Source organism: Chrysochloris asiatica, unplaced genomic scaffold (genome assembly GCF_000296735.1).
Source record: "Chrysochloris asiatica unplaced genomic scaffold, ChrAsi1.0 scaffold00080, whole genome shotgun sequence".
In the NCBI taxonomy this organism is placed as follows: domain Eukaryota; kingdom Metazoa; phylum Chordata; class Mammalia; order Afrosoricida; family Chrysochloridae; genus Chrysochloris; species Chrysochloris asiatica.
In genome coordinates, this window is record NW_006408598.1 from 1,973,129 (window position 1) to 1,997,383 (window position 24,255).

At 39.3% G+C, this 24,255-nt stretch overlaps 1 protein-coding gene across 1 annotated transcript in view; it reads right to left on the reverse strand.

The window, feature by feature from the left end:
- The window catches only part of ISM1 (isthmin 1, angiogenesis inhibitor), a 118,567-nt gene extending 94,445 nt beyond the window's left edge, over positions 1–24,122 (reverse strand). Inside the window, exon 1 of the mRNA XM_006865622.1 lies at positions 23,985–24,122. Coding sequence (XP_006865684.1) covers positions 23,985–24,122 — 138 coding nt within the window. The remainder of the gene's footprint in view (positions 1–23,984) is intronic.
- Between the last annotated feature and the right edge of the window lie 133 nt (positions 24,123–24,255).

Genomic DNA, 24,255 nt, shown 5'->3' on the forward strand with positions numbered 1-24,255 from the left:
ACTGTTTCCTGATAAAATGTGACAGAAAAATAGGAATGAGGGAAATTTCTAAACATAATTAAGGGCATATATGCAAAACCAATTAGAGCCCTGGTGTGGTGCTAAGGGTTAATGTCCTGGACTGCAAAGTTAGTTTGAACTGCATCTCAAACTCACCAGCCACTCCTTAGAAACCCTATACAGGGTTGCTGTGGGCACAACCCAACTTGACAGCATTTAACAACAACAACAAATGCAAACCCAATAACCAACATTATTCTCAGTGAAGAAAGCCTATGAGCTTTTCCCAAGAAAACAGAAATGAGACAAGGATGCCTATTATCACCACTCTTATTCAATATTGTACTAGAAGTCCTTGTCTTAGCAGTAAGACAAGAAAGAGAAATAAAAGGTATGCAGGTTGGAAAGGAAGAAGTAAAACTCTCTATTTGTAGAGGGCATGATTCTATGCACAGAAAATTTTAAAGATGTCACAAGAAAACTACTGGATATAATAGAAAAATTCAACAACATTATAGGATATAAGATCAACACACAAAAATAAGTTGGGTTTCCATACATTAACAAGGAGTTATTTTGAAAGGAAATTTTAAATAACCAATGCCATTTACAGTAGTACCCCAAACTATAAAATATCTTGGAATTATATTAACCAGGAATATATAAGAATTATACAATAAAAATTATAAAATACCACTACAAGAGACTAAAAGAAACTAACTAAATAAAGGACATTCCATGCTCATGAACTGGAAGACTCAACCTTGTGAAAAATGTCAATATTATCCAAAATGATTTACACAGATAATGTAATACAGTTCAAATCCCATTAGCAAGTACCACTCTCTGGTTTTTTTGTATGAACTAAAATTGTCTGTTCTCTCCAGGACATTGTGGTGTTTGCCATATTTGTATCTAACTGTTGATGTGTTTTGAGATTCTCACCAACTGTCATCTGTGGTTGTAGTTAGGGAATGGAATTGCATGCCTCGTTCTCTGTTTACTGTCTATGCATCTCAGTTTAAGGTGAGTTTGACTGCTGTCTACCACTGATCAGGTAATATAGGAGCTGCTATTGGTTCTTGTTCAGAGGTTGTAGCTGGGATGTATGGGAATCGTTGCTGTCACCTCTCAGGTGAAAAGAGAACAACCAATGCCTCCCTCCATACACACACACACACACACAAGAAAACAAAATAAAATAATAAGACAGGCAATGAAAAGAGAAAATAATAAAGGAGAAAAAAAGAAATAAAATCCAGTAGCAACCAGAAAAAAGAATAGAATAAAAAGAGAAAAGTGGGACAGAAAAATAGAGCTACAACAGAGAAAAATAAGAGATAAAAGGAATCTATTTTTAAAAAAGCTTAGAAAAACCAAGAAGAGGGACGATGAAAGAGAGTAGAAAGTAGTAAGAAAGACCTAAAGAAAAAAAAAAAAAAAAAGAAGAGGGGAAATGAGAAACTGAAAAAAAGAAGGAAAAAGAAAAGTGGAGATAGAATGGATGAATTCAGGGGAATGGAAAGAGAAAGAGAAGACTAAATAAAAACAATCAAAAGAAAAACAAAACAAAATCACAGTTCAGCTGTTGGACCCATAGAAGAGAAAACTCTGGGGTGCTCCTGCCCCCCAAGATGCTCACAAGGTGGGTGTGAGAGGGATGTGACAGTGGAATACCTGACCCTAGATAGAGTTCCTATAGATCTGGTGTTATCTGTGTTCAGAGTACTCAATCTAGAAGTAGTTCAAGGAGACCCTTGATGGAGCTGGTTTCAGTGACTGTTAGGATCACAGGGCAACTGTGGGAAGGGTGGCTGGTTCTGACAGCTTCGGCTAGACTAATGCAGGTCTAGTAGTTCTGTGGGTTCTGTAGGTCTGGAGCTGAGCCCACCTCAATCCAGGCACCCAAACTGTGCTACTGGCCCCTGCCTTATGTTGGTGTGGCTCCCAAGGATGAGGCTCCAAATTCTTAGTGATTAGAGTCTGAGATGGAAGTTGATTAGAGTGGGAGCTGGCCACACTATTAGTCACCAGGAGAGTGTGGGGGGAAAGAAGGAATCACACCTCTCCTGTAACCTGTGTGAATCTGCTCTGCCAGGCCACCTTTTATTGCCAAAGCTGCTCACAAAAGTTCACAAAAGTTCAAAATGGTCATGTTATGTCTGACCAGTCATTCACCATTCAGTCTCCCTCCTTCTCCTCTTTCTCAACTTCTTTTTCTAATAAAACAATTCATTTCTCTAACCTTTCTTCTGAAGTTTAGTGTTCCAGGAATTTCGTCTGAGTCTATCTCATTTGGTCTCTTGTATCTTTATTATAGAGGCTCTGTGTAGTGCATCTGCCTAGACCGCCATCTTGCCAGAAGTCCTCACTAATGCAGTTTTCAATTTTTAAACAACTTCCTTTTAATAAGCATCATGATTGTCTGTGTCCTTCAAGAGAAAGCTATCAAGATTACCACTTTGGGGTCCTAAAAAAGCAGTCACTAGAACCTTCTTAGCTGACATCTCTGTCTTGAATTTAACTGGATCAGCAGTTCCCCTCAGAAGCCACTGTTTTGATTAGACCTTGTTCTTTCGATAGTATTGATAAGTCCAAGATTAGTTACTAGTTATAATTCATTCCATAAAATTGTCTTCATTTGTCTAAATCTTGCTTTAAAAACGGATGAAAAGATCAGCTGGAGTTAGCTGATCTTCACACAATGCTTTTGGTACCCAATGAACCAAAAGCTTGCTAAAACTTTTGCTAGAACTCAAAATGCTAAACCATGTGAGACACTAATTTTTTGCTAAAACTTTTGCTAAAACTCAAGACATTTGCTAAAACTCAAAATGCTGAACCATGTGAGACACTAATTTCAGTAGTTAACACATCAATGGTAATTCAACAGTCTTTTTCCACCAGTTACTGGACTTGAGCCTCAGTTTCTTCATTCATCAAAATTGACAGTCTTCCCTTTCTTGGCTCATTTTTAAGAGCATTCTGACCTTCTTTTAATACTTGATCCATCTAAAATTTGTTATTTCATGCGGGGCAGTATGACGGTGAACTTGACGCAAAGCTTCAATGATCTGAGAAGATGCCCACTTGAGTTTGGCTAAAAAATTTTTTATTAGCCTTGACCTCATAAACATTTTTTTTTCATGGCACAAAAAGTAACCTTTATTATTTATTTCTTTTAAAGGTACCCTAATGAAACTAAGACAGGTATATTACTGAGAGAACTTGTTTAGGGCCATCCACTGATAACAGAGCATGTTTAAGTATGTTTTGTTTGGAATAAACCTGTGCCGTGCATGTAGGAACAAAAACCCTAGTGGCAATTCTTTTTGACTTATCTGCATAAAGTTCTTACAGCAGTGTCTGGCACAAAGTAAATACTCAGTGTTAGCTAATTACTATTATTACCATCATTGTCATTATCATCAGTTTTGAAAGAAAAAAGTTTTTAAAAAATCCATAGAATTATCCCCTAGAATATCTTAATCTTAGATAAGAAAAAGGAAATCCTAAAAGTTGAATTGACTGCCTCAAGGTCACACATCTATATAAATACTAACAGGCCCATGTGCTAGATCATTACTACGTACCAAGAACTGCGCTTACACCATTATAACACCCCAGGGATAAAGGTATTTTTATCCCATTTTACAGTACTGAGGCATAGAGAAATCAAAGACTTTTACCTAAGGGCATGCGATTAAGTGAAAAGCAGACCTTGAACTAAAACGACCCCAAAGTCACTCTTTCGGATATTACGTCTTGTTTTAGCCAATGATGTGTTAACAAGTGTGGTCCAAGCAAGGGTCTGAAGTCAGCATGTTTATTTATGCTGATCTTTCGGCATCTATTGCTGAGAGAAACAAGTGGAAGGTAGTCTGTGGGTGAAAGAAGAATGGAATACATGTGGAGCAAGCCCGGGTCCAGCTTGGAGCCAAATGCTGCCTAGATCTACTGAGCCCCAACCATTCAGCAGATCCTATAACCATGATAATATATGCTTACCTACAGGGCCCTGAGCTTTGGGTAGTTTGTTCTGCAACATGACTGGACAATAAATAAATTATACAGGACCCACCTGGCGTGCTTTCTGGGACTTGGAAGAAAAGCATGCATCTAGACCAGTGTTTCTCAAACTAGAATATGTATATGATTAACCTGAGGTCTTTTAAAATATTGATACTGATTGATGGGGCCTGAAGGTCTTATATTCCAACAAGCTTCCAAGAGATGCTGATATTGCCAGTCCACTTACAGTACTCTGGTGCAAAGACCAAGAAGCCATTCCCGAGCTCATTTTTATCTCCAGTTACTGGTCCCTCCTAATGCTATGTCCTAAGGATGAGAGACGAAGTTTGGCCATCCTGGCTTCCAAATAGCACTATGACTGTACGTCTTTCAACACAGATCTGTTTGTTCTATTGGCAGTCCATGGTACTTTCAATAATCTCCTCCAACACCATAACTCAAAAGCATCAATTCTTCTACAGTCTTCCTTATTGACTGTCCCACTTTCATGTGTATCTGAAGTTATTGAAAATATCAGGGCTTGGGTCAGGAGCACCTTAATCCTCAAATTGACATCTTTGCTCTTCAGCACTTTAAAAAGGTCTTATGCAGCAGACTTGCCTAATGCAATATGTCTTTTGATTTCTTGACTGCTGCTTCCATGAGTGTTGATGGATGATCCAAATAAAATGAAGTCTTTGACAACTTCAAACTTTTCTCCATTTATATGAATGTTAATTACTGGCCCAGTATTTATTATTTTTGTTTTCTTTACATTGAGATGCAACCTATCTCAATGGCTGTGGTCTTTGATTTTCACTAGTAAGTATTTTAAATTCTCTTAGCTTTCACCAAGCAAAGTTGTATGATCTGCATATCACAGGTTGTTAATGAATCATCCTCCAATCCTGATGCCACATTTATCTTTATATAATCTAGCTACTCTGATTATTTGCTAAGCATACATACTGAAAAAGAATGGTAAAATAATACAACCCTGGCGCACACCTTTCCTAATTTTACATTATTTGGTTTTCCCTTGTTCTGTTCAAACATAGCTTCTTGGTCTATGTACAGGTTTCTCATGAGCACAATTAAGTGTTCCAGAATGAATATTCATAACATGTTTATTTAAATGTTTATTTTAATAGTCCCCAAACAATCTGAATGTTCTTCAGTGATGCATGGATAAGCAAATTATGCCTTACCCATATTATGATATACTATTAGGAAACAATTTATGCACACAAAAAAAACAATTTATGCACAGCACAAGCTGGATGAATCTCAAAATCACGATGTGAGTGAAAGAAGTCATACTATAGAATACTATACATGCTGTATGATTCAATTCCATTTATATGAAATTCAAAGAAAGACAAAATTAATCTAAAGTGACAAAAGGTAGAGAGATCTGTGCTTGCCTGGAGATGGTAGGAGAATGAAGAAGGAATCACAAATGGGCACAAGATTCTTTTGAGGGTGGAGGATTTGTTCATTACCTTGATTGTTGTGATAATTTCACAAATGTAAAAATCATCCAATTGATTTTTAAACATGTGAAGCTCATTGTTTATCATTTAAGTTACATTTTTTAAAGTAATAAGGTAACTTCCACTTTCCCCTTCTTTCCCTCTCCATCACTATCTCCAAGAGTTGGTTATGAGCCAAGGTTTTTTTGTGTGTTTTTGTGTGTTTTTTTCCTAGCACTGAAATAAATTTTCTATCTGGATGTCTGTGGTAGTAAGTTAATATCTGGGTGGGCTATGATATAATTTTCACCTTCCCTTCATTCTTCATATAGATTTAAGGCACACCCTGCTATTTTAGCAAATAGAGATGTTGTGTCCAGCAAGAAGAGGCCTGTTGCATTCAAAGTTGTCCTGCCCTTTCTAGGTCACTGCTAGTTGAACATCTGGGGTTTTGGGTGTTGAAAATTCCAAGTCTGGTGACCCACGGCCCCAAAAATGAAGACAGTAGAACCCTTATTCCCCCGAGCCTTGCCACCATCTCTTCAAGAGAAGGTTGGAGTAGTCTCATGAAGGTGTATCAGACACAGAGACAGCTCTATTCAAGAAGACTCCGTTTGCTAAAACATGTATGGGTCAGGCACACAGGAAGAAGTGGTATTTAACATGATTGTTTTTACTTCTACTCAGTTTACAGAAACAACTTTCCATGGACACATGCTGGTCTGTGCTTGACAAGTTGAAGCCGACCTATATTTATCAAGGTACCCTGGCCTCTGCCTTCCTAGGCATTAGATGACAATCCCACACACCTTTTAGGACTCCCTATTGCCACTCATGCTCCCACCTAAAATAGCCACTGACCACAAGGTCAGGCTCTCAGAGAAAAACGACCAATTATCTCTCTAAACACCAGGAAGTTATAGGTTGTGAATGGGCTTGACCTCCTGCACCCCTACAATTTTGGAATTCTTTTCTTTCCAGCAGAGCTGGGAGAACATGGAGTAAATATGGAGATGCAGTCACTGCCCACTGCACATCCCTTTCTATTGATGACTTACACCAAAAAGCACTGCATGGAAACTGCCTTTGGATCTTCCTAGTAATTTCCTACAGAGTTGCTACCTAGGGAAATAGTCACTGTACCTAGGCATAACGTTCGAATAATGCTTCATTTCGTTTTGTTGTTAAGTTGTTACATTTGTTGTTAAGTCAAGTTGGTTTCAACTCATAGCAACTCTGTACAATGTTTCTGAGGAGCAGGTTTGAACCACTGACCTTGTTGTTCAGTCTAGTGCTTATCCTATAGAGCCACCACAGGAGTCTGCCCCAGGTGACATTTAGTTGGGGGTCTCCCAAAGCAGACTCTGGTGTGCCACTGCAGGGTAATGCACTGGACCACAAGATTGGTTTGAACTGCAAGTTCAGCAGTTCAAATTCACCAGCCTTTCCTTGGAAACCCTATACAGGGTCACCGTGAATCGGAACAGGCACAATGACACTTAACAGCAACAACAAAGCAGACTCTAAGTCAAAGAACAAGTAGTTTATTTGGGAGGTGACCTCACCAAATCTGGTAGTAGACTTGGGGAGGAAGGTAGAGAATTAAGAAAGCCAAGGGGTATATTATCAAGCTAGTTTTCACTGTGGGCAGAGGATGCTCCATCTCTTGGTGGACAGTGGGCATGGGCATGCTGACTTTATAAACTTACACTTGATCTGATCTCTTGACTGAGACATGCCAGAAAAAAAAGTTTTATATATTTTATGTTATTAGCTTCTTATAAAATTCTTATAGAAGGGGGATACAGACAGTGTTTAAATAAGACGCAAAATGAGATGTTTTGTTTTTGTTGCTGTTTTTTAATACAATAAATTCCTTCACCATTTCTTAAATTCATTACAACCCGGGCTTTAAACTGATGTTCCTATCACATCTCCTAAGTTATCTCCTATCTATTAGGGGATAAAGGACACCCTTGGCTATCACTGAAGATAGGGGAATTCATCATCATCCATTTGTTTATAAATTATGACAACCTGAGACAAGGATTGCAGATGAAAGATGTTCTTAGAAAATGAGACAGAAACCAGAAAACTACAGAGATAAATAAAGGGTTATAACATAAGATCAATGAATATAGGTTAAGGAAACTGGGATAATTGAGTCTAGAGAAGACAGAAGGCAATTAAAAAATAATCTTCAAGTGCTGCATGAGAACTTTCCTGAAAAGATGGCAGTAACCTGCTTGAGAACACTGGAAAGAGAAGAGAAAATTAAGCAAAAGAAAAGAAATTTAAACATCAAAAGGGCATATCATAGAAAGAATGTTCAGACATGGAGTTTCATTAAAAAATAAAACTGGTATAATATATGGAAGATGGTTGTGAGATTATTTCCTTTGGAGGTTTTAAAACCAAAGTAGATTCTTCTTTATTCTAAGGACAGTGTTTACAGTATAGGACATCTGAGTGTGCTTCCCAGCCTCAAGGATGAATGCAATCTAGAACATGACTGAAAGTGAGTGAATGAAAGAGCTTTTCAAATAAAAGAAATTTTGGCTTATATACAAGAAAATTCTCATAGGATAGCCCTTGCTACCTGCAAAGAATGAACAGGTATATTTTCATGATAAACATACAAAACAAAACTCATCTCTTTGACACAACTTTCCTACGCTTTTTTTCTTCACCAATACAGTTTTCAGCTTTCTTAAAATTTCTTCATGATAATTTCCTATGATTATCCTGTGTCCTTTCAGAAAATCTATATGGATTGTTGAATCAATTCCAATGCATAGCAACTCTGTATAGGGTTTCTGTATAGGAGCAGCTGGTGAATTTGAACTGTTGACCTGGTAGTGCTGTTGAGTGTTTCTCCTGCAGCACCACACCAAGAGTCCATTACCTGTTTGAGATCCCAAAAAAACTTCTGAGCTGATCTCTCGACCTTGAATTTAACTGGCCTAACAGATCCCCTCAAAAACCACTGTTTTGATTGGACCTAGCTGTTTGAATCATATTGGTAAATCCAACACTTATTCCTGGTTATGATTCATTCCATAAAATCGCCTTCATTAGCTTCAATCTTGCTTAAAAGACTGATGGAAAGATCAGCTCTATGAGCTAACTGATCATCATAAATGCTTTTGTCACTCTTTGAGCTGAAAGCTTGCTGAGACAAAGATGTTTGCTTAAAATTGAAAATGCCAAATCATGTGAAATCCCAACTTCATCAATATTAGTTCTACAGTCTTCTTCCACCAGCTTCTGGATTTCAAATACAGTTTCTTCACTCATCAAGTTTGACACGCTTCACTTTCTTGGCTCACTTTCAAGGTCTTCCGAGCCGTCCTTAAAATTCTTGATTCAAATAAAAACTGTTGATTTATGTAGTCTGGTATTCCTGCAAACTTGTTGCAAAGCTTTAATGATTTGAAAAGCTGTCCACTTGAGTTTTGCTAAAAAAATTATTATTAACTTAAGTGCGAGATCTTTTTTTATCCCGAGGCCATTAAAAGTTTGTGTGTGTTTTTTTATTTTTTTTTTAAAATATCTTGGTGTGGCACTGTAGGATAAGCACTGGACCGCAAGGTCCTGTGAATTATAAGGTCGGCATTTCAAATTTGCAAGCCACTCCTTGGAAACCCTATCTAGGGTCACTATGAGTCAGAAATGACTTGACAGCACTTAACAACAACAACAACAACAACAACGGGCTATAAGGAGTCCTGATGTGGTGCTGTAGCATAAGACTGGACTGCTAACCACAATGTCAGTTGATACAAACCCACTACCCATTCCTTGGAAACCCTTTACAGGGTCTATATGCATCTGAACCAACTAGATGGCACTTAACAATAATAACAGTGAGATTAAGACATTATATTACTGAGAGAACGTCTCTGCAGCCATCAACATATCACAGAGATGTCTAAAACCATTTTGTTTGGAATAAATTCATACATGTGTGAACTATAACTCTAGCAGCATTACTTTCTGACTTATTTTGAAAAATCAGACATTATCCTAAGACAAAGACTCACAACAGCATTACCCAGAAAATAAGTAAAGATGCCACAAAAGTAAAATAAAACTACAAAATTGATTAGAGGGAACCAGAACATAAAGATGTAAATAACTAAAGTTACAAATCAAAAGAGGGAATGAATGGTAAAGCTAGAAAACTTCTATATGGAGAGGAGGTTAAGGCAATTTCAATATATATAAGATCAATATAAATATAGGATGATAATGTAAACTTCAGGTCAGCCACAAAGAAAATTAATAAATTAACTCACCAATATATAGGTGAATAAAACTAAGACTCACTAAACTCCAAAAACAAATTTAACAAAGGAAAGACAAATACATTTACAAAAAGAACTCAGCCCAGAATGCAAATAAAAACCAAGAACCTGTTAACACTATACACACACACTCACATACACACACACAAGTATAACAAAATGGCAGCAGCAAATTTCTACCTAAAACTATTCACACTGAATGTAAATTGTTCAAATGTATCAGTCAAGAGAGAGTGGTGAAATGGATTAAAAAACAACAACAACCCCCCCCCACATCCCATCATTTTGTTGTCTATAAAAGATACCTTTAGACACATAGACAAAAATAGATTAAAAAAAAATCAAAAGATATATATATATATATATGTGTGTGTGTGTGTGTATATATATATATAGCAAACAGTAAGCGAAAAAGGTCAGGAATGGTAATAATAATATCTCACAAAATAAACTTCAAGGGAAAAATCCATTAAAAGAGCAAAGAAGGACATTATATAATGATTCAATGGTCAATTCACCAAAAAGACAAGAATTATTAATATTTATGCATTCAATGCTAAAGGAAAAAACCCATTGTCAACAAGCCTAATTCTGACTCATAGAATCCATGTAGACTGTGATAGGCTATCAGAAGCACCATCTGAGAATATTTTCAAAGGTGTAAATGTAAAATGTCAGATAATAAGATAGACACTAAGTGAGAAGAAGGTGTACTTAGAATCAAAGGAGGATGAAGATACAACACACCAAAAGCTTTTGGTTTTGCTAAAGCAGAGCTTAGAGTAAAATGACAGCAATAAAGGCATACACTGGAAAAGAAGAAAGGTCCAAAATCAATAACTTAACCTGACAACTTGAACAAACAGAAAAGGAAGAGGAAGAGAAAACTAAACCTACCAGAAGAAAGGAAATAATAAAGAATAGAGCAGATATAAATGGAATAGAAACAAGAAAAAGAGTAGAAAGAATCAACAAGATTAGAAATTGTTTCTTGAAGAATATAAAAAGAATTGACAAATCACTGGCCAAATTGACAAAGTAAAAAAATGAGAAGAAGCAAATAACCAAAATAAGAAATGAAATTGGAGATATTAACACTAATGAGAATCAAAACAGAATATTATGAAAAATTGGAGAATTGTCCTCCAACAAATTTGAAAACCTATTAGAAATGGACAAATTTCCAGAAATACATTATCAACCTAAACTAAGACAAATAGTGGTAGAAAATCTAAAAAGGCTTATGAAATAAAGAAAAGATTGAAGGTGTGTCATCAAAACATTCCTGACAAAAGAAATCTTTTGGGAATTTACCAAACATTCAGAGAAGAGCTGACTCCAATTCTATTCAAACTCTTTCAAAACAAAGAAAAGGAAGGAGTATTCTCTAACTCACTCCATGAAGCCAACATCCCCCTGATAGAGACAAAGACATTACAAAAAAGGAAATTAGAAAGCAATATTCCTCCATGGATATAGATGCAAAAATTCTAGCCAAATTCAACTGTATTTTGAAAAAACCATAGCTCATGAGAAGGTAAGATTCATCTCAGGAATGCAAGGGTGACCCAACATTAAAATATCAATCAATGTAATTCACAACATAGGTAAAACACAGGAAGAAAATCACATGATCCTCTCATCTGATACAGAAAAGGCATTTGATAAAATCCTACAGCCATTCCTGATTTAGAAAAAAAAAAAAAAAAAGACTCTAAGATAAACAGGAACAGAAGGGATATTCCTCAGTATTATTAAGGTTATATATGCAAAACCAACAGGCAACATTTTTCTCAGAGCCTGTCCCTGGAGAATGTTATGGACTGAACTGTGCTTCCCAAAATATATGTTGTAAATCCTACCCCCTATGTTTATAGTTATTATTCCATTGGAAAATGCAGTGTCTTTACGTTAAAGAAACAGGATACTATCAACTGTATTTTAAGTCAATCTCTTTTGAGATATGATAGTTCAGGTTTTGTATCAACTTGACTGGGTCAGGATTCTCAATGGCTTGGCAGTTTTTGCTGTTAAATGCTGTGAAGTTGGTTCCAACTCACAGTGACCCTGTATAGGGTTTCCAAGAAGCAGTTGGTAAGCTTGAACCACTGACCTTGTTGTTCAAACTGACCTTGCAGTCCAGTGAGTTAACCCACATTGCCACACCAGGGTTTGTCAGTTAAGACTGAATTCCCATTAGTGAGATCCGCTATGAGTAGCTAATTGCAAGGAAGTTTCCTTGGGGGTGTGGCCTACTTCAGATATATCAGGCAAAGCTTGTTTTTCTTTTTGTTGTTGTTGTTAAGTGCAGTCGAGTCAGTTCCGACCCATAGTGACCCTGCATAGGGTTTCTGAGGAGCAGCTGGTGAGCTTGAACTGCCAACCACGCAATCCAAACCAACTTTGAAGTACAGCGCACTTACCCACAGTGCTACACCAGAAGCTGGGTCTATATTCTGCATCTGGCTTGTCATCCAGCCTCTGGTTCTTTGAACTTGAGCCAGTGGCCTGCTGTATTACTTGCTGACCCTTGGAGAATCAGTAACCTGCCATTTTACCTGGCAACCTTGGATTCATTTGCCTTTGCAGCCAGTAACCTGCAGACTGACCTGCTGATCAGGAGAAGCCTTCGGCATGACATCTAATCCTAGCCTGACATCTGACTCACGGCTTGGAACTTGCTTACCTCAACAACTGTGTGAGCCATTTCCTTGGTATAAATCTCTCTCTTATATATATTGAGCCATCTCCTTGATATAAACCTTCTCTCTCTCTCTTTTACACACACACACACACATATATTCACTGGTCTTGCTTCTTTAGACTATAAACTATATTGTTGTTGTTGTCAGGTGCCATCGAGTCGGAACTGACTCATAGTGACCCCATGCACAGCAGAACGAAACAATGTCTGATCCTGGGCCAACCTCACTACCGCCGCCACACTTGACACCATCAATGATGTCACCTGACAGATATAAAAGAGATAAAACAAACCAGTGAAAGAGATGCCCAACTACATGAAGGTGGCCCAAGAGCAAAAGCTCTTTCAAGGACCTTCTTTCAGATCTTTCTCCTAAAGCCAGCACCCTGAATTCAGACTTCTAGCCTCCTGAACTGTGAGAAAATAAATTTGTTTGTAAAAAGCCACCCATTTGTAGTACTTCTCTGATAACAGCTGTATACAAACAGGAAAAAGACACACGTGTCCACTATTACTACACTTCTTCAGTAGTGTACTGGAAGTCCAAGTCAGAGCAATAAGACCCGAAAGGGAATGAAGCATAACTAATTTGGAGAAAGAGAAGTAACACTATCTCTCTTTGCAGATGTGCAGATGACATGATCCTATACATAGACAATCCCAGAAGATCCATCAGAAAGTACTAGATCTAATAGAAGGATTCAGTAAAGTAGCAAGGTACAAAACCAAGAAAAAATGTTGAGTTTCCTTACACTAACAAGAAGAAATCTTTAAATAAAATCAAGAAAACAATACCATTTAAATAAAATATCTTAATTAGTTTAACCAAGGATAAAAAAACTTATATAACAAAAATGATAAAACATTACTGTAAGAAATGACAAGGATTCTATATAAATGGAAAAACATTCCATGTTTATGGAGTGAAGACTTCACATGGTAAAAATGTCAATACTATCCAAACCAACCTAAATATACAATATAATCCTGTTATGGGAAAATGAATCAACAACTTTATATGTAAAGGTAAGAGTCCCTGAATAGTCAAAGCAATATTGAAGAAGAACCAAGTAAGGCGACTCACATTCCCTAATATATGAAAAAATACTAGATAGTCACTGTAATCAAAAGAATGTGGTCCTAGTTCAATGATAGACATATAGACCAGTGAATTAGAATTGAGAACTCAGAAATAAAGCCATCCATATATGCAATTTTTGACAAGGGATTGGAGTCCACTCAGTGGGGGAATAAATAGTCTTTTAAATTAAATGTTGCTGACAAAACTGGATATTCACTTGCAGAAAATGAAACAGAACCCATGTCTCACTCTATAAACAAAAATGTACTCAAAATCGAGAAAAGTTTAAATGTTAAACCTCAAACTATTGTGTCTGGAAAGTAAAACAACTAAAGGACAAAACTATGGGATCTAATTTTTTTTCTAGAAATAATCAAACATAACTACATATCAATGAATAACAGAAGATATATTTCATAACTATATTAGATAACTAGGACCGTCTAAGGAGTCCTGGTACAGAGCTGTGGGTAATGCGTCAGACTGCAAAGTAGTTTCCACTGCAAGGTCAGTGGTTCAAGCTCACCACCTGCTCCCTGGAAACCCTATACAGGGTTGCTATGGGTTGGAATCGATTCAGCGGCATTTAACAACAAGGACCTTCTAAAATTGCTTATGCTCATCAAAATACTTCATCAAAATAGTAAGCATGTTTGATAAGCATCTAATCTCTAAAAATATAGAAAATTTCAATAGCTTAATTACAACACAGGTGTATCTATCTGTAGGCATATGTTTGGGTCTGCTGCATATATGAGAGTAAGTCAAAAAGTATTGCTACAAAATCAGGGAAACTATTATTAAAGAAGATATCAAAAAATGAAGCTATTGTTTTTTGACATATCCCCCATCTCGGTACATAGAATTCTGAAGGCAGTGTTCCCATCTCTCTAACCCTTCTGTGGAGTCCTGGTGTAGCACTGTGGAATAAAGCACTGGACCGCAAGGTATATCTGAATCACGAGGTGGTGGTTCAAACTCAGCAGCCACTCCTTGGAGACTCTATACAGGGTTGCTATGGGTTGCAACCCACTCGACAGCACTTAATAACAACAACACTTCCTTGAAAAATCCTGCCTTCTTTGTTTAATACTGCATCAAAACAGCAGTTTTTGGCATCCTCAAGGGACAAAAATTGTGTTCTTTTTAAATGTTCTTTGAGTTTGGAGATCAAGGAGTCTGAAGGGGCAAGATCAGGGATGTAGAGTGGATGGGGTAGTTTTCCAATAAATTTCTCAAAGGACATTTGCCATAACCTTCAGAGCTGTATCTCTGCCTTGAATTTAATAGGCCCAGCAAATCCCCTAAGAAAATACTGTTTGATTGGACCTTGTTCTCTGGATCATGTTGGTAAATCCAAGACTAGTTCCTGATTATGATTCATTCCATAAAGTTGTGTTTATTAACTTTCATCTTGCTTAAAAGACTGATGGAAAGACTAGCTCTTTGAGCTAGATGAAACTTCACAAAAACTTGGTACACACACAACTAAGTTTGCAGAGGTCATGATGTTGCTTAAAATTGAAAATGCCAAATCATGTGAGGTCCAAACTTTAGTAGCGATTGCATCAGTAGTTCCTCTACCAGTTTCTGAACTTCAGCCACAGTTTTTTCATTCATCAAAGCAACAGCCTTCCCTCTCTTGGCTCATCTTTGAGGTCTTCCTGACCCTCTTTAAAATGACAGATTCATCGAAAACCTGTTGTTTTGTATGGGGCAGCATTCCTGTAAACTGGTTGCAAAGTTTTCATGAATTGGAAAAATGTCTACTTAAGTGTAGTTAGAAATTTGATATTAGCCCTGACTTCAATTTTTTTCACCCCAATGGCACAAAAATACTCTTTTTTTTTTTTTTTCAGGCAAGACAAGTAAAGTATTGAGAGAGTTTGTCTGTAGCCACCCACTGATCACCAAGCATGTTTAAACATGTTTCATTTGGAATAAACCGATATGTCTTACCTATCTAGCGCTGCTATAACAGAAATACCACCAGTGGATGGCTTTAACAAACAGAAATGTATTCTCCAACAGTTTGTTGTTGTTATTGTTAAGTGCTGTCAAGTTGGTTCTGACTCATAGTGACCTTGTACAGGGTTTCTGAGGAGTAACTGGTGGGTGTGAACTACCAACATCGTAGTTCGCAGTCTAGTACTTATCCTGCAGGAGACTAGAACTCTAAATTCACAGTACTAGGAGAATATCTTTGTCTCCTTTCAGCATCTGAAGGCCCAGCATTCCTTGGAGATCTCCATATGTCTTGACATCAGTCGCTCCCTGGATCTACGATCTTCACAGCACAGGGCTCCTAGATCCCAAGAACACTCTACCTCTGTGTCTTCTTTCTTGGTGGTAGTGGGCCCCTCTTTCTCTGTTCATGCCTCTTTCTTTTTATCTCTTGTAAAATAAAAGGTGTTGCATGCCATAGCCTTGAGGAGCTCCTGTACATCAGGTCAAGGTTGTGGTGGGGTTAAGGGTAAAAGGAATCCTGGCAGCATAGTAGGTTATGAGTCGGGCTGCTAATCTCAAGGTCAGTAGTTTGAATCTACCAGCCACTCAGTGGGAGAAAGATGAGGCTTTCTGCTTCTGTAAAGATTTACAGTCTCAGAAACCCTACAAAGGGTTGGTATGAGTTGGAACAAACTGGACTGCACACAGAAGCGGCAGCATCTCACCCCTTAATCCTCTTATTGGTTTATCACATCATATCACATCGTGGAGGATCATCACATAACTTCCAAAACACTGAGGTTCATGGTTTACAAGCTGCCACATATTTGAGGGGACACAATTCAATCTATGACACCATACCTGCATGAACTATAACCCTAGTAGAAATACTTGTTGACTTACCTTCACATATTCATATTCACACAAACACAAAGATTACTTTTTACTTACCCTCACCTACTCCTTACTTAAGGAGCTCTGGTAGCGTAGTGATTACGAATTGGACTGTGAACCGCAAGGTCAGCAATTAGAAACTACCAGCTGTTCCGCAGGAGAAAAATGAGGCTTTCTGCTCCCATAAAGATTTATAGCCTCGGAAACCCTGTACAGGGTCGCTATGAGTCAGAACCGACTCCACGGCACATAACAACAACAACTCCTTACTTATTATCTTGTTATTTGACATTTTGCATTTACAACAATAGTAAAAAATCTACCATCCTACTACTTCAGGCATTATAGCTGTCCATCTGGCAGTAAAGAACAAGGTCTCTGACAGGGTCCCTCACCAACGGACCCCATGAACATGTAGAAAAGAAGCTTGCATTGTGTATGATTTCACCACGTGGTAGGGGTGAGGGGACAGGATCTCCCTCAAATTGCCAGGATATTGGGCAGAGCAGGGGGGAGGGGTGCTGGCCTTGGGCTGGAGGGGACCAGATGCTGCCTTCTGCATGGGTCCTAGCTAGCCATAGGGGGATGAGGTTGGGGTAGCAGCCATGGGGGTGGCAGGGTAGGCAGGGCTGTAGTCAGAAGACACTGTAATACAGAGCACTGAGCGCCTGGTACCCATAGGTCCTCATGTCAACTGACTAGCACACTCATAGCCCTTTAAGCTTCCTCAATGCCTCCTTTTGGGCAGGCACGGGTGAGGGTGGAGCAGGCTACCTGGTTAGTGTGTGAGTGGCCAGGGGCAGCTATAGTTTAAGGTCAAGGGAAGAGTGGGAGCCTGGCCATCCCAGTCTTGGGAGAAGTTCCTGGTTGCTGATGGGGGCGGAGAAGGGCATGGCTATCCAGCAATGGCTAAAGGATGCTTGGACTAGAGGCCAACAGGGTAAGCCAGCAGGCAACATGTACCCCTCATCTTGAAAATCTGATGAAGACTGGAGATTGCAGGAGGTACTGGGAGGGGATAGTACTTGGACCAGTCAGGCTCCAGGGCTGGAAGCCTTTCCCCTATGGGAAGATGTGGGGCCTAATTCTCCTGAGGCAAAATGGGAGGTGGCAGAGGATGCCAGTGACCTCAACTGGGGCCCAGTGAGGCATTCACAGTACAGGTGAGAGGATGAGCGGATATGGTTATCCTCCATTTTTGCAAAATGACTATTTTAACATAATGACCTGGTTGGAACCTAACCATGTTGGTAAGTGAAGAGCGGGTATATACAGGTAAGTCTCCAACTAACAATCTATTCTAGTTACCATAATTCACACTAACGGCCATCTGTTTCTTTCCTTTGCTTTTTTACATCTTATTGTTTATAATGCAATGTTGTAGTGTTTTTCTGTCATAATATCTATAAATTTATATGCAATATTTCCAACCCCCACATACCAATAAAGATTGAATTTATAAAGATACTGGTAATAAAAGCAATAATAAAAAAGTATTCAACTTATATCAGAATTGCAAAGATGGGAAAGTAAAAGAAAGGCAGGAAAGCTAGATTAACGGAAACAGAACAACCAGAATGAAAATAATGGAAATATTGATGCAATGTGAAAATATTGTTCACTGTCATTGAACACTATATGTATAAATTATGAAATGGAAACCTAGCTTGTTATCTAAATTTTCACCAAAACAATAAAATATTATTTTAAAACAAACAAACAAAAAACCCTAAGTATTGGAAACAACCCAACTGTCCATCAAGAATGTAATGGGTAATGTTGTTGTTTCTACGCACTGTCCTGTCGGTCCCAACTCATAGCCACCCTGTGTGGGGTTTCTGAGGCTGTCATCTTTGCAGGAGCAGAAAGTCTCATCTTTCTCCTTTAAAGTGGCAGGTGGTCTCAAACTGCCAACTCTGTGGTTAGAAGTCTAGTGCTTATCCTACATAGTCTTTGTGATCCCTAATGGGTAATGTTATTGTTATGTTATGCTGCATCAGTTCCGACATATAGTGACATTGTATAGAGTTGCCGAGGTGTAGTGGTGGGTTTGAACCTTATGGTTGGTAGTTTAGTGCTTATCCTACAGTGCCACACCAGGACTCCCTAATGGATAATGCTGTTGGTGTTGTTAAGTGCCATTGAGTAGGTTCCAACTCATAGCGACCCTGTACATGGTTTCTGAGGAGCGGTTGGTGAGTTTGAACCACTGACCTTGAGGTTCAAACCAACCTTGTGGTCCAGTGAATTATCCTGCAATGCCACACCAAGATGCTTGTTGTTAAATTACTAAGTGTCATCAAGTCAGTTCTGACTCATAGCGGCTGGTGGATTTGAACCACTGACCTTGAGATTAGTAGCGCAGTGCAGCGCAGTGCTTATCCTACAGTGCCACGCTACTTAGCAGTAAAGAGAGAAATCTTCTGTTATACATACTTGAATGAATCTCAAAACCATTATGTTGAGTGCATGGAGCCAGACACACATACACAAATGCATACCATTTATATGAAGAGCTGAACAAGCAAAACAAATTTCTAGTGACAGCCATCCGAAAATTGTTGCCTCTAGGGGGAATGAATTGTCTACAAAGGTGCACTAGAAGACTTTCTGGTGTGATGGGGATGTTCTAAATTTTCTTTTTGATGGTAGTTATATTGTTAGGTGTTGTCAAGTTGATTCCAACTCATAGCAACCCTAAGTTCAGCAGAATGAATTACCGCCTGGCCCTATAACATCCTCACAATTGTTGTTATGCTTGAGCCCAGTGTTCCTGCCACTACGTCATTGCATCCCATGAAGATTCTCCTCCTTTTTTCTAGGGACTGGTCCCTCCTGATAAAGTCCAAAGTACTTGAGACAAAGTCTCACCAACCTTGTTTCTAAGGAACATTCTAGCTGTTTTTCTTTCAAGACAGACTTATTTCTTGTTCTGGCAGTCCATGGTACTTCCAGTGGACATACGCAATTGTCAAAAACAGAGCTGAATACTTAAGATCTATCTATTCTTATGTGTGTAAGTTATACCTCACTTAAAGCAATCTTTAAAAGTGCAAAGAGAGAGAAAAAAGGGAAGGGAAGGGAAGGGAAAAGACAATGAAAGGGGAGAGGAGGGATGAGAGAAAATAGGAAGTAAGGGATAAGAGAGGAGAGAAGGGGAGAGAAGGGGAGGGAAGTTTGTTTTCCAGACTGCTTTTATTGCATATGATTATGTTCCCAGTATTATTCATTAAAAACCTATGAAAGCATCTGATTCACATGAATCAAATTTATCTCAGGGAGGAGGCGAAATTTCATTAAAAAATGAAGAAAGGTGATGCTTCAGAGAATTTTCTGCACTTGTTGTTAAGCGCTGTTGAGTTGGTTCTGACACAAAGCAACTCTGTATAGTTTCCAAGGAGCGACTTTGGGATTCAAACCAACTTTACAGTCCAGTGCATTAATCCACAGTGCCAACTGTAAAATTTATTTTAAAACACAGAAAACTGTACAAAGACTATTATCATTCTTTTCACGAACCAGATAACCAGTAGGGAGAATGTGCTCAAATCACGTTACTGCCACCTTGTAACAGCATACAGGAACAGTCATTTACAGAGTCCAAAACATGTTCCCTAATATGCTGCAATTACCAAAAAAGTCATGTCAGAACATATTTGCACACACACATACAGTGTACATATGTATGTATGTGGATTCCTGGTGTAGCACTGGATTTTGAACCACAAGTTCGGCAGTTCAAACCTACCAGCTACTCCTCAGAAACCCTATTCAGTTTGCTATGCATCAGAACTGACTTGATGGGACTTAACAAAAATAGCATGTATGTATGCACCTATGTATATACTGGTGGCGATGGTGACATGCCATTGAATCAGTACTAATTCATACAGACTCTATATAGGACTTCCAAAGCCATCAATCTTTGAGGCCAGAAAACCTCCTTCTTTCTCCCGCAAAACAGCTGGTAAACTTGAACTGCTGAATTTGCTGTGCCTAGTCCAACTTGTAACCCACTATGTTATATATGTGTTGATATTTGGCTTGATAAGATAGTCATGGTGCATATGGAAATGTGAACCATTCAAAGGCTTCTATCTCTTGTGGCCTTGCCATGGACTTGGAATACAAGTAGGCTTCCAAGATTTTTACACTATAACACAACAAAAACAAATTAGGCAGCTTTTATCGGTGCAACCTTGGGCAAGTTATATAATACCAGCTTCCTCATGTGCAACTTGGACAGTGATAATGCTTACTCTTGTGAAGATTTTATCAAGTACTAATAATAACATTGTCTGACACATAAAAGACATTTGACAAATCTTAGCTATTATTGTTATTACTACTATTTTATTGGATGCCCTTGATATGTCCAGGCTACCAAATAATAAGAATACCTCTTAAAAATGATCCCAAATATACTACAACTTGGGTTAATAGACCCAGCACTGCACATCTCTGACAAACGCAACCTCATATTTTAAAACATTTTAATACAGAGATAGCAAAAAAATAATGTATAAGAATTGATTAACTTTCTTGTTAGAAATGAGTTGACTCACAGACCTAACACATTTAGATGGAATTTAAGTCTTGGGTTAAGAATACCCAGTAAAAGGAAAGAATATAGTATTCGCAGTTTTGTCTCCAAATACACCTGCTATTAGGGAATTCGTTTTCTAAGGCCTACAAATGACAGAATACTAAATGTCTTTTGCAGACCTCTTCTCTTGGCAAGAACATATTTTCTCCATTTGAACTGTAATGTCTTTGGAGACAGAGAGGGCCAAAGAAATAACTTCAGTCAGGAAGAATATAAAACTTTTATAATAACAAATTACAAAAGAGAGTAAAATTATGAAATAAACTGTTAAACTCATCATTCTGCTGGGGTAAATGTGTGTATTTAGTGGACGAAACAACTAAGCATTATTATAAGATAAGCAAAAGTTAATGGTTTAGCAGCTACTTGGGACCCAAGATATTCCAGTGAGGACTACTCTCTCAAAACTCCTATTACTTCAAGCCCCTTGAGGCAATTATTTAACCAAATCCCCCTTAGAGAATTCAATCCACTTCCTTTTGCAGTTGTTAATTCCACCAGCTGCTCCTCTCATTAGCTTACTGTTCAGGCCAAAAAGGCCAGCCCCAGGTTATTCTAATGATAGCAAACACTTCATAAAGGAATCTGCCAAATTTACTTTTCCACAGAACATCATTTTTAAGACCTTTCTTGAGTCCATGAGGAAAGAAATCATCATATATATAAAATACGATTTCCAGAAATCTTGAAGATATTAAAAATGAGTCCTAAAGTGTTAGCCTGGTGGGTGGATCATAGACTACAGGTTGGAGGTATCTTTATTTTCTTCAAAGACATTCCATCAATCTGCCACTGTACCTGTTGAACCCCAGAGAAAAGGAGAAAGTCCCAGAAAATCAGGACATTTCCAGAAATTGCCCAAGTTTAAAAGAATTTTAGGCTTCTGGAGTACATAACTTTCCATGCCTGCGTTTGGGTCAGAATTACTTTACTTTATCAGTACTCTGGCAGACAGAAAACTTTAGAGTAATTAGGAGTTTGGAATGTGTATTGTGTGAACAAGGGTAAGTTATTTAACCTTTCTGTACCTCAGTTTTCATGTCTATAAAGTGGGGATTATTAATATTAATATCCTCACCAAAGTACGGATATTAACAGTAATGCATATCAGGATTATGATTGTTGTTGTTGTTTTTTTAAGTGCTGTAGAGTAGGTTCTGACTCATAACGACCCAGTATAGGGTTTCTGAGGAGCGGCTGGTGCACTTCAACCGACATTGCAACCGAAGGCTTATGACACAGCCCCATACCAAATAAACTTAATCAGTAAAGCACTTAAAACAGTGGTGGTGGTTGTGGGCCACGAAGTCAGTATAGGCTCATAGTGATCCTGTATAAGGTTTCACAGGCTGTAAATCTTTACAAAAGCTGAAAGTCTCATCTTTCTCCCACAGAAGAGCTGGTAGATTCGAACGGCTGACCTTGCGGTTTGCAGCCCAACTCGTAACCCACTACACTAAAGTGGTTGTTATTGTTAAGTGCCGTTGAGTCCGTTCCGACCCATAGAGACCCTGTATAGAGTTTCAGAAGAGCGGCTGGTGAGCTTGAACTGCTGACTTTACTGTTCAAACCCACTATGCAGTTCAACGCATTAACACACAGAGCCACACTCTGCTGACCTGCTGACCTTGCGGTTCACAGCCCGATTCGTAACCACCATCCTACCAGAACCCCTTAATTAAAACAGTAGCACACAGTAAACACTATGGAAGAGTTTAATGAATTTTTTTAACAGTCAAGTTTTTAAATGTATTAGAACCAGCTAGCATAGTGGTTACTTACAAATCGGGCTGCAAACATCATGGTCAGTTCAAAACTACCCTGTTCCGCGGGAGAAAGATTAGGCTTTCTGCTCCCGTTAAGTACAGCAGGGTCACTATGAGTCGGTACTGACTACACTGCACACCACCACCACCAGAATGATTATAAAGCCATCTGGGAACAACAAATAATGCTTATCTCCACACTGCAAAAGAGTTTAAGAGGACCTAGTCTGGTAGCATAGTGGTTACGAATAGGACTGCTAACCTCAGGGTCAGCAGTTCGAAACTACCAGCTGTTCCATGGGAGAAAGATGAGGCTTTCTGCTCCCGTAAAGATTTACAGCCTTGGAAACCCTGTGCAGGGTCACTATGAGTTGGAACCAACAACAATGTGGGAGGAGTCGTGGTGTGGCGCTGTGAGTTAATGTCCCAGACTGAAAAGCCAACAACTGCAGGGTCGGAGGTTCAAGCTCACCTGCTGCTCCTCGGAAACATACAGGGCCACTATGGGGTCGGAATCGACTAGGCTGCACTTCACAACACAACAACAAGAGGAAGGTGTCCTGGTGGGCGCTGTGGGTTAATGCGCTGGACCGCAAAGTCGGGGAAATCCTATACTGGGTCTCTATGGGTCGGAACCGACTCGACGGGACTTAACAACAACAACAATATGAGAGGAAAGCTTTAAAAGTCCGAGCTCAATCTGACATGTGTCACGGAACCCAAGCAAATGCCTACCTGGGCAATTCTTTCTTAGGAAACCAGAACGCACATAGCTTATGACGCCCACTCCTCCCTCTCCAGTTTCGCTATATGTCTGGTTTTGGAACTGAAATAAGTCAACAGAATCCTATTCATAAATTGATCCTCAGACGCTTGGAAGAAATCTTTTCTTAAGTCTTAAAAAGCCACAAATAATTCAGATACTTCACGTCTCATCCCAAATCTCGCCTCCCTTAGGACCTGACTTGGTAGAACCCAGGAGGCGTGCATGGGTTGGTTTGGTAGTCAGATCTAGCCTCCCCGCACTTGCCCCGGCTCTGCCTCTGCCAACGAAGGTTGCCTGAGCAAAACTGCTGCCAGAACAGCTGCTTTTCGGAGGGCTGGGGCCCGCCTCCTCGATTCCATCTGGCTCTCGCTCCGCACCCCCTACCCGAGTACCCGCAGCCGCCCACGCCCCCCTCCGGCAGCTCACTCACCTGCAGCTGGGCCCGGCTACTGTTGCCTGCGGCCGCGTCCTGCCCGTCGACGGCCCCGGAGCCGCGCAACACTGTAATGTGCAGCGTGAGCAGCAGCAATCCCAGCAGCAGTAGCAACTCGGCCGCCAGGCGCATCATCCTCTTTAGACGCGCGGCTTTAGGACCCGGTGCAGCCGGCGGCGGCGGCGCCGGGGGAGGAGGAGTCGGAGCTCTGGAGCCCGGCTGTGCGGCTCCCGCCTCGGCCCCCACTGGGGCCCCGCTCCCCGGGCCC